Source organism: Mizuhopecten yessoensis, unplaced genomic scaffold, assembly GCF_002113885.1.
Source record: "Mizuhopecten yessoensis strain PY_sf001 unplaced genomic scaffold, ASM211388v2 scaffold9423, whole genome shotgun sequence".
Taxonomy (NCBI): Eukaryota; Metazoa; Mollusca; class Bivalvia; order Pectinida; family Pectinidae; genus Mizuhopecten; species Mizuhopecten yessoensis.
This window is the reverse complement of record NW_018408040.1, coordinates 83,322-101,256: the sequence shown is the minus strand read 5'-3', so window position 1 is coordinate 101,256 and position 17,935 is coordinate 83,322. Positions and strand designations below refer to the sequence as shown.

The window sequence follows — 17,935 nt, the reverse complement described above, 5'->3', positions numbered from 1 at the left end:
ATCTGTCCAGAATTTCTGAGTCTGGTGTCGGGCCCAGAGGAAACTCCGACTAACCACACATTATCTGTCGAAATATCTGAATCTGTGTCTTGGCCAGAGAAAACTTTGGCCAGGACAGAATCCTACGATACCTTCATTTCAATGAAAAGTAGGAAAGTGCTATATTTACACATGCTATTTCAAACTTTCACTATATATGACGATTTGTAAGCTTAGCTTCAGTTTGTTATAAGGTATCTATGACTGTCAATCACGATATTTCTATCCAGGAGGCATTAATACGTACAGTTTCTAATGGTATAGTTGGTTTTCAGACCTGCTGCACTTGTACCACACATGCTGCCAGTGAATGGTTCACACATAAATGAGGTTTCTGTGTCTGCTGCCGTTACATTGTAGGTCAGTGTACTGCTGCGCCTGTAGTTACACCCATCCTGGACCAAACCGTTTTCATTCTGATTAATGTCCGTTGCAGTAGGGTAGCCCTGAAAAACAGAAATCTAAATCATATCAAATGCTGGACTCTTAAAGATACATTTATATTGTTGTGACCATTTCTAAGATTTTGTTGTGACCGTTTCTTAGATTATCTCACGGAACAACAAAGTGAACAAAGACAGATATACCTGATGTAGGGACTTACCAGTCCGGTAATAACAAACGAAACCACTGTTGGTCAGTGACAGGACTGCAGTACGACAGCGATGTGATAAATGACCCTGAGATGTATGTTACCTGTGACCTTGTTATGTAACATCTTCAGGTGTGACGAAGACTACCATCTGGTATAACCTTATTCTGTACCTTAACATCAGATAACTATTCTGTAATTTGTGGTGATGTAAACAGGGTTTGGTTTGGTTTTATTTTGTTTTACAGCTAAGGCCATTGGAGGACGTGCTTCAGTGTATGTTGTGAAAGCATACATGTATGTGAGCCAGAGACGGTCATTTAAGGACATACATGCATGTGAGCCAGAGACAGGGTCATTAAAGGACATGCATGCATGTGTGTATGCATGCTTGTGTGTGTGTATGCAGGAGACAGGGTATGTTGGTGTACTTATTGCCTCCTTGTAATAGTGTGGATCTGGTGCTGACTTTATAGTGCTATCTCACTGAAATACCATGCTGAATACATCGAGCACAGCATTCCGTCCGGTCACATTTTACCATATAGTTGAAGTAGAGTGACATTAAAAGAAATTCATAACCAATTTTGTTGTGGGAAGCTTTTTGAGAGAAGGTGACAGAATTCGAATGTGATGCAAGTGGAATGTGTATATATGTATATATTCTTACAACAAGTTAATTACAACATTAACTGTACCGTAAATCCGGTATTGCTGCCTGCTTGTTTGTAACACCACGTGTGGATCCTCTTGTCACTGCCTACAGTACCGGAACAGCTGAACGTCAGTGAGGTTCCCACAGAGTAATACTGACCATTCACATTGGGAGTCGGTGTCACATACAGGGCGTTGGTGTAGGTTGGCAATACTGTAACAGATAAATTGGCTATGTTTAACATTGGGAAATGGAACATACAGGGCGTTGGTGTAGGTCGGCAGAACTGTAACAGATAAATTGGCTATGTCTAACCTTGGGAAATGGGGTAACATACAGGGCATTGGTGTAGGTGGGCAGAACTGTAACAGATAAATTGGCTATGTTTAACCTTGGGAAATGGCGAAACATACAGGGCATTGGTGTAGGTGGGCAGAACTGTAACAGGTATGGCTATGTTTAACATTGGGAAATGGCGTAATATACAGGGCGTTGGTGTAGGTGGGCAGAACTGTAACAGATAAATTGGGTATGTTTAACATTGGGAGATGGCGTAACATACAGGGGGTTGATGTAGGTGGGAAGAACTGTAACAGATAAATTGGCTATGTTTAACATTGGGAAATGGCGTAATATACAGGGCTTTGGTGTAGGTGGGCAGAACTGTAACAGATATATTGGCTATGTTTAACATTGGGAGATGGCGTAACATACAGGGCATTGGTGTAGGTGGGCAGAACTGAAACAGATAAATTGGCTATGTTTAACATTGGGAGATGGCGTAACATACAGGGCGTTGGTGTAGGTTGGCAGAACTGTAACAGATAAATTGGCTATGTTTAACATTGGGAGATGGCGTATCATACAGGGCGTTGGTGTAGGTGGGCAGAACTGTAACAGATAAATTGGCTATGTTTAACATTGGGAAATGGCGTAACAAACAGGGCTTTGGTGTAGGTCGGCAGAACTGTAACAGATATATTGGCTATTTTTAACATTTGGAAATGGCGTAACATACAGGGCGTTGGTGTAGGTCGGCAGAACTGTAACAGATAAATTGGTTATGTTTAACATTGGGAGAAGGCCTCACAAACAGGGTGTTGGTAAAGGTCAGGTCAAATGAAACAGGAAAGACCTACGATTGGCATGATATCAACTTAAATCAATACTAAAGGACATTTTCTTTTTTGAATTAAAACATTCCTTCATTTTTTTCGTAAATAACTCGTTAGCAGATTACAAAGTGTTCATGCACTAGATGTAAATGTGGTGAAAGGTAATGAATGTTAAAAAAAATGTTAAATAAAGAGGAACTCTAAAGAAGAGTTGGAAAAATCTATTAAACTAAATATGATTCAATTATAAATATATGTCCTCATGATCAGCTTCCAGCATTGTCACGAACAACAAGCTTGACTTCTGTTTTTTACACCATTTTTCAGTTACTGTGGGATTTGATCAGTAATATACTAGTCATGTATTGATAATAGCTTCTTGTGAGCTTCTACTTTCTTTCATTCAAGAGTATTTCTATCATAAAGATGTGAGATACATACCTGTAGCAGTAACATATTTATCAGCATCAACTACAGCAGCACCACCACCTGTCAGAATTACTCCCATATTACACCTGTAAGCTCCNGTTACACCGGTAAGCTCCCCCGTCCTCACATCGGGTGTTGTTCGCGGAGATTGTTAACACAAGCCGAGCACCACCAAGAGTGTCCACATTTCCTGTCGCTAACACACCCTGTCTGTTCTGGTAAGCTGTGTTACCCCAGGTGATTACTGATGATGCACTGGATTTAGCATAGGCTACAGACACTATCGGTGTATAATCAGTACTACTAGTGTTTTTTTTAACACTAATAGTACTTACATCACTGATACCAGTTGTGCTTGGCTGACATGTAATTCTGAGTTCTGATGTCGGTGTTACCAGGGTACTTGTTCCTGTTATGGCGATAGACTGACCAGAAACTGAAACAAAAAAAAGAAATAAATGTGAATGAAAACAGATTTTAATATTATGTTGTGTTTCTACATGCTTCGTCCATATAACAAACTAAAGAGGGGACAATCTGACCCAGCCCAAATCTATTTATACAGGGGTTGTTTATTTCCGAGTACTTTGTAGGCCGTTGATTGCAGTACATGAACATTGCATTATATGTACCTAACTATATATTTCTACTTATTTTTTAATGAAAGAAGCTGATGAAATATCTGTAGGAGAATATGTTATTTTTTCAAGCGAGTAGTCGCTATGATCAGTTCCCACCATTTTCAAAATATTGTTTAATCCCTCGCTATAAATTATGGAGCTAATAATTACTTACACAGACAACCATCCATGTGTTTTATAAGGCAGTTGACAGCTGACCATAAACAGGCGACAGATCATTATTTGGAGACCACAATCATGATTAGTGTATCTGAACTGGACTTGGTAGAGCATTCTTCTAGAGTTCGGAGGATCACAGGTTTTAACCCCTGTTTGGTCATTGTATTTCTCTCTCTTGTCACAACATTGGCGAGCTTGCTAACCTTGTTTCATGCACTTGGTGATTATGCTTAGCAAGGGGATATATCCAAACCCGAGTTGTAAATATTGTTTTCTCCAACCCTTCACAGGGGTGTGACGGACGGTGTCTCCTGTTTAAGCTGGAAAGATCAGCTTGTCGACCCCTAGGGAGAGATAGCCTTGTGCCGATTAGCACAGACGTCATTAAAATGTGTCACCGGTAACTGTGACATTATCAAAAGTGAATTACAATATTCATACCCCACCATGTGTTTTTGGTTACAAACAGACTACTGTCGGTGAAGTTGTGACTGAAATTAGGATGGGAGAAAAATAATCATCCCCTACCTTGAGGGTGTAACAGAGAAATCCCAACCCTCAGGGTGATTTTTTGGGTGAGTGAATATCCCTCGGCAGAGCCTTGGGATGGACAACCATCTTCACTCGGGACGACCAGATATCTAAAATGCAGTGTTAAAGTGTTTTTGCTCACTTATACTGCCAAATATAAGCTAGCTTTTTCCTCGGTGGTGTCTTATTTTTCCAAAATGAGCAATATATTACCAACTTCAATACAATATTGCTATAATTTTTCTCAATTTATAAAGGGACAGTTTTGTTTGTTTGTTTGTTTGTTTATGTTTAACGGCCCATCGACGGCTGTGGTCATTTAAAAAAGCAGGTGATTTATTTATTTATTCTATTTTTTTAACAAACATGTGAGTAGCGAAGATAAAAACAGATAAAATGGTTCATTTTAAAAGCATTCGCATTGTATGTGTAGATAATAAAAAATAAAAAGGGGGTTAAAATAATAAAAGAGATAACAAATAGATGATATGGAATATTTGATATATATATAACGTCAAAAAGGGTAAGGTGGGTTAAAAGACATCAAAGTCTATAAAATAGACCGATGTCTTTCAAATAGTTAAATAATGGCTTCAAGTCCACGGAACTGAAAAGAGTTTTCATATCCGGGACTCGAAAATAGTTATCACGAATGTGTTTAAAATTGGAATATGCTATTAAAAAATGTTCCACTGTAAATGGAGTGTCACATGTGTGGCATGAAGGTAGATCTTCTCGTTTTAAAAGATACGAATGAGTAGGATATGTGTGCCCATGCAGTACGGAGTCGAGTGAGGACAACTTCCTCTCTACAATCTTTCCGACTGTGAATAGATGTTTTAAATTTCGGTTGTATCTTAAAAAGTTTGTTAGTAGTCTCGAGAGACCAGCGTTGCTGCCATTCATTTTGAATGGCTGTACGAATAGTAGGTTTAAAATCTGTGTATGGTAGTTTGATATTTGTTTGTTCGAGAGTCAATGCATTTTTTGCTTCCCTGTCAGCAAATTTGTTGCCTAAAGGGACAGGCTGTTATAAAATTCAGGTAAAAAAGCACTGAATTCAACTGTCCTTCTAGATTTCAGGGGCGGAGGGTCCCGGGTTTGAATCATGGTCTGACAGTTTCATTTCTCTTTTTCATTTTACATTAGATCTAACTTCTTAACTTCCTGTATTCCCTCTGGAAGACTGCCATTTTAGATGTCAATGGTGTTATATGTTTAAAATTTAAATGCCTTCCTACAGTGTATATTTAATTCTTGGGAGAAGGTAAACAGAAAAATTTGTTTCACCTGTATAGTTGGATTAAGAAGACTCTTTCATATTTTTACAGATGCAGACGTCTTTGTTTTCACACTAAGGCACTCCCTAGCAGAAGATGAGAATGTGTGCCGGCAGTTATCTCCCCCTGACAGCATTTGGAGTGAAACCTTGTTTATCATTTCGGTTTTCGACTAACTAGCGGCGAGTCAATGTAAAATTTTACTCAATTTAATATTAATACGTTATTTATAATACATGTGATCAATATACTATTCCGAAAAGACAAAAGGAACCAGAATCACAACAGAACGAAGGATTGAAATATGTGAATTTAGGTCACCATATTTACGGAATCACGGCTACACTGTCATATAGTGACAGCACCTTTTCCTCACATATTGACGTATAATTATGGCATCAACAACATTTAACTTACCCAGACTTGCTACACAGCATAAAGTTCCTATTAAATACACAGCCTTCATGATTGCACAAGTATCCACGGACAGTGCAGTCAATATTCTCCGCGCTTCCGCGTTTGTGTTTGAAAATTAACAGTAATGGCGGTTCACTGTTACAGGTAAAATGCCTTAGGCGTCTATATCCTTCCGCATTCCGCCCAGGTGAGACCAGGGACTTTTTTAACAGAGGTGTCTATTTGTCACAAATACACTCAAACAACTGAAATTAAAGCTGATATATCCCTTCCTAGTTTTAGAACTGTTTGCATACCCAACAAATACATTTATTTTTCATATTGATTGGAGATACTAAATCACAATGCCGTGTACCTGGCTGCGCGGAGTAATTTCGAGCACCTGTGGTAAATACCTGTGATGAGGTGAAATACCAGCATAATCATACCTGCGATGACACATGTATACAACTTTAGATTTAGGTGTGTTTATACCGGTCCATAAATAGGATACTTAGATATATGTGTGTGTATTTCCAAACAATGTGTATTGACAGTCGATCATGCAAACATGCACTGATCATCTCAACAGGTGACTCAATGCATATATCATCACCTACCCCGGGTAGGATCCACCTGATTACGTCACAGAGCATAAACCGTGACTAAGGCCACTCATCGTTAGACTCAACAGGTAAATTCGCGCCCGGTGGTAATAGTTCCGTCGGACCTCTCAAATAATGTAAAATAGTATTCAACAATTTCAATAAGGTTCTAGTCTACCAAGCTGTATAAAGTGTTGCTGTACCTGCACTTGCGTGTAATACTGGTCGTATGCCAAGATCAAGCAATAAATTGTTGATAAAAGTTGTTATTTTTGAATTAATTATAAATGTTGCCGGATATGATAACATTATTTTTTGAAAGCATTTCTATAGTGACCAAGAGTGATTTCGTACAGATTACATGGTACATATTACATAATAATGTGTGTATATACATAATGATACTGTTTTTAATTTGTATATACTGTTATATAACTGTTTGAAGTTGTAAAGCCATTTCCTAACTAATTCTGACATCTTGAAATATTCAGTACAAACCTGAAACATAAAGGGGGTCCCAAGGGGTGTACTTATAAAATGTGTAAAAAATGGAAAAATATGTAGTAAAAGTTCATAAATAAAATTGGCAAATATTTCACAAACGTGTATGGTAAATATTTCTTTTTCTTATTCCCAAAAAAATGTGTACTATACCTGAATGATTCACAGCGCAATTGATCGATTACTAAATCTGTAAGTATAAAATAAAGCTGAAAAAATCCACAAACGACTTTAACTTATTCATCCCTGAAATTTTATAATGAACTATTCCAACCTTTGAATTGGGGTGGTAAATGTGTCTTCAGGGGTGAATGAGTTAAGGGGTCGATTACATAAAACGTACAGTAATACCACGCTAACTCGAACTCGTAGAGTCCAGATCAATAGTTCGAGGAATACATGGTATTCGACGAATCCGAGGTTTGACCGACATCGTCATTTTTTATATCAGGTGGCACGACAGACAATACGATCACTGCATATATCGCAGATCGTAGATGATAGAAGAAAAAGAAGTTTAATGAAAATGACAGCATTTAATCAAATTTAAAATAGCTAAACAATGAAAACATATAGCCACCGGTATTAAGAAAATAAATAAAATAAAAAAGGTGCATGTGTAACGTACTTGTCGTTTTGACATAGTCCGCCATACTGTTATCGGCTACGTTATTTTTACAAGATATCAAAACTTACCTACTTTTACCGCTAATGTTTATCAATTTTTATCCTTGTGGACTCATTTATGTTCACCAACTAATTACTGCGCATGGCAAATGGATAAATGTAATCCCCTTTCTCACCCCACCATTAAATAAAACACAAAGAAAAAAAATCAAATGGATGTTTCCCCCTACCCAGCCCCACAGTGCAACCTATACACTAAACTATTTTTAACATGCGGCAGTGAAAGACAAACATATTTTTTTTATTAACGTGTAAGCTCATTCATAATACATATACATATAGATGTATAAATACACAAATCATCATTAAAATACACATAGGTTAAAACCTTTTTGTCAACACCATAGCAATGAGCCATTCACTAATGAAGTTTTAGGGACGAGTTAAATTGTATCACAGAATTCATTCGAATATAAACTTTTGTATTGTCAATTTCTTCGCTAAAACGCCTTTATTTTATCATTATTATTAAAATACTCATGTGACGACCTGAAAGCAGAAGTTAGAAGTGACATAAATACTCGTACGGTCGGAACACAGCGCATGAGGGCGAGGACACTGGAGCCATTGCATCACTTTGGGGCTCTATATCTTAAGCTGAGGTTTATAGTATCGTACACGCGAGAAACGCCGGTTTTGGTATGTTATCATGTTATAAGTTACGTAAGGATGAACGAACGTTAATTAACGAGACCAGACAGAGTACCCGCAATACCATTACACGATTCAGTCCTGATATTTCCACTAAAACACTGAACACGTAACGAATACTTCTGGGGCATGTAGGAAACAGTATGACATCACAACTAGGTTTGTAAACGGAAATTTAAACTCGTTCTAACATTTACTGAATTGGACCATGCTAACTGCAGTTTATTTCCTCGTCTCAGCCACTAAACGATCTCCCCACCTGTTGTGTTATACATGTCGACTTAGTCATAACCTAGCTGGACTCGACAAAACCATCTTAATATTATTTGTATCCGATGACCATGATATTTAAAACACGAAGTAAAAAAAATCTGGCGACTTTTGGGGTCGATATTGGGCCCCACTCCCAATTTAAACTACATTACCTTGTATTTCATATCTATTCATAATTCCACAAAATTTCAGTTTACTCCTGAAAATTTCCTTCCCGACTGGTATATTTCTTCTCAAAATGAGACAAAAGGGCCCCATCCCAAATTAACGAAAGAAATGCATTAATCAACGTTCTTTTTAACGTCATTAAGACTCGTTCGTTTTTGTTGAAACCAAATTTTCACCCGCTGTACTTTTCAGTACATCATCACATTGGAGTATACTAGACACATAGTATTTTTTTATTAGAAAATATCTGCGAAATTTCTCGAAAATTATTTGTTTCTTAGAAAATACTTAATAACTTTCCGGAAATCCTATTTTAACATTCACACGTATCATTGTGACATGGCGATAGTTTACTGTATCCGACATTCATTGTGACATGGCGATAGTTTACTGTATCCGACATTCTAGCTGCTGTGTATACATCGTAGACTATTGCTCCGGACACAATTAATATGATCCGTGTAAATTTTTGTGTGGTTCATCTGTTCTCTTGTCATCATCCCAGAAATAAGATCAATTTTAATTGTGTCAAATTGAAAAAAAATATTGATCTATTTTATTTGTTTGTGAGTGTGCACTTTGTTTGCGTTATTTTTAATAAAAAATGTACCTCAAATATTTACAAATAAACAAATATTGTCCCATAATATGACATTAGGTGTATTATAATTATTCATATTGAAAAAAAGGCGATATGTTTTCCGGAAATCCTCGTCCGTCACATGCTTATAATTAATTGGATCACGCATTACACACACAGGCCACATACAGCCAGACAGTGTATACACATTATTAGTCCTTTGTTTACGGAATACATCATCTGTGTTAGAACTACCTACACAATGACCTTTCTGGTAAAGGTCGTCACGGACGGTTGATTTCAGCATGCTGACCGTCAAGATCTGTTAGCATGACAATTGCCTGAGGTAAGCATATGTACGTCTCGTTGTAGTATGATGTACCGTAGGGCGAACCAACAATGCAGCTTATATCTTACACAGATATGTAAAATGACTATTATTTAGAGCAACATCTTTGTGTCATTCGAGATACAGTACTTGTAAAAAGCTGACATCATTTTCCTGTTTCTGAAATTGTCATTCGACATAAATATATATATAATATAATCACGTTAATTTTTAACGTGTCTGCTACTGTCATTCGATACCAGTGTAAATCATCTATAAATGGCGTTTTTTCTCATGTCTGTAATTGTCATTCGTTGTCAAATACAAGATGTATACATAAGTAGGTGACGTCTATTTGCCACAACTAAAAACTGGCCTTCTATGTAATATATCCGCCAACTTTGTCAGACCACAACTTTATGTTATATCAGAGCCACAAACACACAGATTTACGAGAAGCAGCATTGTTGAAATGAGTCAAACCATTCAAAGCCCCCGGCCCAGACAATATACTAGTATACATCTTAAAGAGCGGTGCAGAACAACTTTCACCACACTTGACCAGGTCATTGCAGATGTCATTAGACCATGGGGTAGTGCCCGATGACTGGAGGAATGCCAACATAGTCCTGATACACAAGAAGGGTGAGAAACATGCACCATCAAATTATCGACCATTTTCCCTGACTTCCGTCTCATGTAAATTGCTGGAACATAAAGTCCACGGTACCCTCATGGACCATTTTAACCAACACCAGCACAGTGTTGGGCCGTTAGTATCCCTGGCATATATTAACGAGCACCCTGAGGCACAACATAAAATGCTTGGCTATTGGCAGATGACTGTGTGTTATACAGAAGCATCAAGAAGACTGACGGTGCTGCGGCACTCCAAACTTAACATCGCTACAGGTGTGGGTAAGGGAGTGGCAGGTGTGTTCCATCCAGGGAAGTGTACAGTCGTCCGTGTCCCTGTAAGACGTTCACTACCACCAGCCGTCCTTTATCCTGCATGGACACATACTTTATGCCTTTGACAGTGCTAAATACCTGGGAGAGACCATCAACAAAGATCTGACCTAGGACGAAACATATCAACCCGACAACAGGTAAAGCCTCTAAGACCCCTGGCTTTCTACGAAGAAATATGGGGAGATGTACAGGAGACACCAAAGCGTCGGCATATGCGACCCTAGTTCGGCCAACCTCAGAGTATGCTTCTCCAGTATGGGATCCTCATCAGATCACAAACATCAGGGACATTGTACAATCACAGAGAAGAGCGGCACGATTTGTACATACTTGTAGTAACTGTTACCAAGACATCACCCCAGGCTGTGTAACTAACTTGCTAAACCAACTCCAGTAGGAATTGTTACAACATTGTCGATTGAAACAGACATTAACGACATGCTACAACACCCAACATCATCTGATAGCAGGTAACCCAGCAGTAACCCGGCAGTATATTACACATCAGGTGACAGGATAACTCGAGGGTATCACAAACTACGACAGTACAGAGAAAAGAAGAACATCTTGTACCTCTCATTCTTCCCAAGATCCACCAGGGAATGGAACAAACTACCAGAACAAGAACTTCAATAGTAAACTTGATTTCTCTTAAACCCCGTTTTAATTAGAGGCGTCATATCGTTTCGATCTTCGCCAAGTCAAATACACTCAAGCTAAGTACGACTCATATCAGTAACAGGAAGTAGAAATTAACAAACGTGCAAGTCCTTTCAAAGCTAGCGTGCCCGATTCAGATTCTTTATTCTTTGTGTGTTTACAACACATCGGAGAGGAGACATAACATATACAGTATTTTCTCAACAATACAATGCTATACAGTTTGATACTGCATCATTTTTTACACAATGTTATACTGCCAGGAAGGAAGCATATTCCCTTCACGGTTCTTCGGATGTTATACTGTTCCCCTCCGAGAAGTCTCGTTCTTAGACTCAGTCGTAGTGTAGCAATGAACTTTCTCCAGGTACTGGAATCGATCCTGTCTTACAAGATCAATCAGAAGTGGGGAAAAGCACGCAAAGATCGGGATTTTAATCCGGGACCCTCGAACTTCGAGACTTCGACTTCGAGACGGACGCTCTACCAAGTTAACTACCCGCATGATCGTTGACGGTCGACCAAGTTCAGTTCCGCTACATCCCTCCCGCCTTTTTCTAAGTCTTCGAACCTAAATGCACAATTATTTGCAACCCTGGTTCTGGTATCTATTGTCACCGTTGATAGATACAAGGTTGGTCGCAGGCACCACTGTTACAGGAAAGGGCAAATGCACGACAAGACCCCCAATGACTCGAATCTGCGACCCTCCAAACTCTAAGCGAACCATCCACCAATTGAGCCACCCGGTCGCTTGCGATTGACCTATTCAAGTCCGCTATATAACACACTTGAGGATTAAAATATGTAGAATGGGTTACAACGATACTCCGGAATCCCACCGCTGCCACCAAATGTAAATTAATATAGGAATTATTAATATTAATAATCAGGAATTAATATAAGCTCTAATCTTGTTTTTCAATCAATCTGAAATTACATGTCTATAATAAACATGCCTGATTATTGAATAAAATACTGTTTAAACTGAACTTAATTTTACGTGCGATTGCGTACCCATCCTGCTACTAACCAAGTGCGCGCTCGACGTTGCTGAGTTAGCTATTTCAGCGATGCAGTATACCCTGGGACTTACTCGCTAGTTTAGCAACGTCGACCGTGATCAGCGGCTGGATGGATGTCCATCGGCAGCGCTACATAACCACGGTTACCATGTGATCTAACCAGTGCTTATCAGTTAAAGTACATTTATTCAGAATAATCCCCGTGTTCTCTAGTGATTAGTATTGTAGTTGTACAGTACGCTACACACGGCTAAAACTGTCATGGATATTTATACTTTTGTAACTGCCTCGTGTGAATGTGTCTCACCTAATCTAAGTAATCAGAAATACCGATCTGAGAGCATTACAGACCTCTCACATAAAGTCTGTCGGTGTAATATCCTGTTTGATACGATGGGGATGTTTTCTCCCAAAATATCTCTGTAAACATATGTGCGCACATACACAACATGTCAAACACAACACGCAATATACAACACGTAGTATACAACACGTTAAACACAACACGTAAAATACAACACGTAATACACAACACGTAGTATACAAAACGTTAAACACAACACGTAATGCACAACACGTAGTATACAACACGTTAAACACAACACGTAATACACCACATGTAATGCACAACACGTAATATACAAAACGTTAAACACAACACGTAATACATCACACGTAATGCACAACACGTTATATACAACACGTTAAACACAACACGCAATACACAACACGTAGTATACAACACGTATAACACAACACGTAATACACAACGAGGAATATACAACACGTAATATACAACACGTAGTATACAAAACGTTAAACACAACACGTAATACACAATACGTCATGCACAACACGTAGTATACAACACGTATAACACAACACGTAATACACAACACGTAATATACAACACGTCGTAAACAAAACGTTAAACACACCACGTAATACACAACACGTCATGCACAACACGTTAAACACAACACGTTAAACACAACACGTAATACACAACACGTAGTATACAAAACGTTAAACATAACACGAAATACACAACAAGTAATACACAACACGTAATATACAACACGTAGTATACAAAACGTTAAACACAACACGAAATACACCACACGTAATGCACAACACGTTAAACACAACATGTAATACACCACATGTAATACACAACACGCGTGTACAAAACGTTAAACATAACACGTTGAACACAACACGTAATACACAATACGTAGTATACAAAACGTTAATCACAACACGTACTACACAACACGTAATATACAACACGTTAAACACAACACGTAATACACCACATGTTATACACAACAGGTAGTATACAACACGTAGTATACAAAACGTTAAACACAACACGTAATACACCACATGTAATACACAACATGCAATACATAACACATTTGACACAACACGTAATATACAACACGCAATACATCTTACGTAATACACAAAACGTAAAAAACAACACGTAATACACAACAAGTAAAACACAACAAGTAAAACACCACACGTAAAATGCAACATGTAAAGACAACACGTAATACACAACACGTAAAACACAACACGTTAATCACAACACGTAGTACACAACACGTTGTATATAACACGTAGTATACAACACGTAATATACAACACGTAGTATACAACACGTAATAAACAACACGTAATACACAATAAGTCACACACAACATGTAAAACACAACATGTGAAACAACACGTATTACACAACACGTTTTAACACAACATGTTAGTTTATCAGTAACAGATACAATACAACAGGTTAATACACGCGCTTACATATTACACCACTTTACGTTTCCTGCGTGGGAAGTATAGTCATTCCTTTTTTTAATCATCAAAAGCTATAATTAGCCCCATATGTTAAATCATTTCACGAGTATTTAGATAGGGGACGAGTTATGATTGTAAATGCTACGTACCCAATCCTATTTGCCCTCAGGTTGTAAAGCTAATTTTATAGGATCATGATATACCCGTAAGGTATGATTTATCTGTGGTCTGACTGTTACGGCCACATTGTAAATAATACGCCGGGCATAAGTGTGGTCATCGGTTGTTTGTTGTATATATTAGGTAAACATAACACTTGACCATCGACACACTGTAACTATTTCCTCGTTTCTGTTTCCGTCAACGTGATTACAACGAACGTGGCACGACTTATTCATGTCTGTAAGACTTGTCCATCTCTAATTTGGTAATGTGAAATTGTTTATATTTCTCAAATACTACGGATTTCGTCAACAGTTTTTGACAATAAAGTATTACTAGTATCCGGGTATCCTTGACCTACATTAGGTGACACCTGTCGCGTTCATGATTACTCAAAAATTTAATTCCAACGAACGCAACACTTTATATACAAATCAATACATCAAGGACCGTGGATCAGTTTAAATAATGCGTCATGTATATTTTTGCCGCTTCCATGAATTTACTGATGTAAAATCAATATTTTAAACATATATTATTTGGACAGTAAATCATTACACAACTGACACCAGCCTTACATTTACAGACCTTGGTCAACCGTGTGACAACTGTGTCTAGACCTATAACTACAGACCTTGGTCAACCGTGTGACAACTGTGTCTAGACCTACAACTACAGACCTTGGTCAACCGTGTGACAACTGTGTCTAGACCTACAACTACAGACCTTGGTCAACCGTGTGACAACTGTGTCTAGACCTACAACTACAGACCTTGGTCAACCGTGTGACAACTGTGTCTAGACCTACAACTACAGACCTTGGTCAACCGTGTGACAACTGTGTCTAGACCTACAACTACAGACCTTGGTCAACCGTGTGACAACTGTGTCTAGACCTACAACTACAGACCTTGGTCAACCGTGTGACAACTGTGTCTAGACCTACAACTACAGACCTTGGTCAACCGTGTGACAACTGTGTCTAGACCTACAACTACAGACCTTGGTCAACCGTGTGACAACTGTGTCTAGACCTACAACTACAGACCTTGGTCAACCGTGTGACAACTGTGTCTAGACCTACAACTACAGACCTTGGTCAACCGTGTGACAACTGTGTCTAGACCTACAACTACAGACCTAGGTCAACCGTGTGACAACTGTGTCTAGACCTACAACTACAGAACTAGGTCAACCGTGTGACAACTGTGTCTAGACCTACAACTACAGACCTAGGTCAACCGTGTGACAACTGTGTCTTGATTTACAACTACAGACCTAGGTCAACCGTGTGACAACTGTGTCTAGACCTATAACTACAATCATAGTTCAACTTAAAACTACAGAACTAGATCAACCGTGAAACAACTTCCTCTAGGTCTAAACCTACAGAACTAGATCAACCGTGTGACAACTGTGTCTAGGTCTAAATAAACAGAACTAGATCAACCGTGTGACAACTTCGTCTAGGTCTTAATCTACAGAACTAGATCAACCGTGTGACAACTTCGTCTAGGTCTAAATCTACAGAACTAGATAAAATGTGTGACAACTGTGTCTAGGCCTATAACTACAGAACTAGGTCAACCTTGTGACAACGTTGTCTAGACCTATAACTACAGAACTAGGTCAACCTTGTGACAACCGTTTCTAGACCAATAACTACAGAACTAGGTCAACCTTGTGACAATTGTTTATAGACCGATAACTACAGAACTAGGTAACCATGTGACGCTTGTGTCTAGACCGATAACTACAGAACTAGGTCAATCTTGTGACAACGTTGTCCAGACCTATAGCTACAGAACTAAGTCAACCTTGTGACAACTGTGTCTAGACCGATAACTACAGAGCTAGGTCAACCTTGTGACAACTGTGTCTTGACCTATAACTACAATCATACGGCAACTTAAATCTACAGAACTAGATCAACCGTGTGACAAATGTGTCTAGGCCTACAACTACAGAACTAGGTCAACCGTGTGACAAATGTGTCTAGGCCTACAACTACAGAACTAGGTCGAGTGCGTGACAACTGTGTCTAGGCCTACAACTACAGAACAAGGTCAAGTGCGTGACAACTGTGGCTAGAATGAACACAATAGGCCTATGTTTCGTCCCTTATGGCGCTCAGTTAATCAAAGATTCCCTGTACATACACAAGGTACATCTTTGACTATCTAATATGACGTCACTGATAAATCAATCTACAGACGACATACGTCCCGCTCTGTCATACAGTTCTAGACATTTAACAGAAGTATATATCTACACTACACTATACTACCGTGTATTAGGTACGTGTATTTGTGATGACTGTATATGCCTGTATACTAAAAAAAACGGTCTGACTATTGTAATTGGATTCACTTGAAAAAACCTGATCTCACATCAAGTTGTCGCATTTTCTTTACTTCGTTTGCTGGTATATATCACTAGTATAACGTACCGCATGTAACTAATGTGTTCCCGGAATATTAAAAAGAGATGCAGTTTGGTTTGGTTTGATTTAATATTGTTTAACGTCCTATTAACAGCTATGGTCATTTAAGGACGGCCTTCTCTGTGTGCAAGATGCATGCGTGTAGTGTATGCGTGTGTGTTTTGGGAGGCTGCGATATGTTCGTGTTTGTCTCCTTGTGATAGCGCGGAACTGATGCCGACATAATAGTGCTACCTCACTGAAACATACTGCCAAAGACACCCAGCAGGACACCCCACCCGGTCACATTATACTGACAACGGCCGAACCAGTCGTCACAACCATAAATTGCTGAGCGTTAAGCAGGAGTAGAAACTACCATTTTTACAGACTCTGGTATGTCTCGGCCAGGGGATAGAAACCAAAGCCTTCCTCACAGGTGCGAACGCTCAACTAAAGGCAAAAAGTGAGGCATTGTCAAGTGAGACATTAGGAAGAAGAAAGTTGTTTGGAAAGAAGAGAAAAGATAAGATCCCAAATTTAGTCGCCTCTTACGATCATGCATGCAATGGGGGCAGCAGGTACAATTCTTACGCCCTACCTGCAGGAACGAGATATGAAGTAGTAATTAGGCCCGATTTGGCCATATTTGACCCCTGTATTAATAAGTTCGTGGCCCTAAGCCCCTCTAGGGCCCCGCCAGTTAAGTATATGCATATGCCCCCCCCCCCCCCCCCCCCCCCACACACACACACACACACACTCACCCTTGGCCCCAACAGTCACCTACATTAAGATGTATCTGGCCCAAAGTCTACGAGTTCCTGATTTCTCTGCATCATCAACACAGACGTCAGTTAACACTTGCTAAAACGATTTCTCCCCGAAGTGTTTTTGCTTGACCTAACCCAAACCACCCATACCCATCCTACCACGTCCCGAGACATCACCCTACCCCGTCCCAAGGCACCATACTTCCCCGTCCCGATACATCACCCAACCCCGTCCCAAGGCACCATACTACCCCGTCCCCAGACATCACTCAACCCCGTCCCAAGGCACCATACTTCCCCGTCCCGATACATCACCCAACCCCGTCCCAAGGCACCATACTACCCCGTCCTCAGGCACCATACTACCCCGTCCCAAGGCACCATACTACCCCGTCCTCAGACATCACCCAACCCCGTCCCAAGGCACCATACTACCCCGTCCCCAGGCACCATACTACCCCGTCCCAAGGCACCATACTACC

At 39.4% G+C, this 17,935-nt stretch overlaps 3 protein-coding genes across 8 annotated transcripts in view; 1 reads left to right on the top strand and 2 right to left on the bottom strand.

Annotated features, from left to right (window-relative positions):
- LOC110458065 overlaps positions 1-2,921 on the bottom strand; it is a 30,580-nt gene extending 27,659 nt beyond the window's left edge. For all 6 annotated transcript variants that reach the window (XM_021509616.1, XM_021509617.1, XM_021509618.1 and 3 more), the window contains exons 1-3: positions 2,843-2,921; positions 1,330-1,499; positions 287-485 (exon numbers count right to left, since the gene is read on the bottom strand). In XM_021509616.1, the coding sequence (XP_021365291.1) occupies positions 287-485; positions 1,330-1,499; positions 2,843-2,909 (436 nt within the window). In that variant the 5' untranslated portion in view covers positions 2,910-2,921. The remainder of the gene's footprint in view (positions 1-286; positions 486-1,329; positions 1,500-2,842) is intronic.
- LOC110458067 overlaps positions 2,911-17,935 on the bottom strand; it is a 34,666-nt gene continuing 19,641 nt past the window's right edge. Inside the window, exon 4 of the mRNA XM_021509623.1 lies at positions 2,911-3,266. Coding sequence (XP_021365298.1) covers positions 2,911-3,266 — 356 coding nt within the window. The remainder of the gene's footprint in view (positions 3,267-17,935) is intronic.
- The window catches only part of LOC110458064 (carnosine synthase 1-like), a 72,346-nt gene continuing 63,893 nt past the window's right edge, over positions 9,483-17,935 (top strand). The window contains exon 1 of the mRNA XM_021509615.1: positions 9,483-9,648. The gene's annotated coding sequence lies outside the window, so the exon portion shown is untranslated. The remainder of the gene's footprint in view (positions 9,649-17,935) is intronic.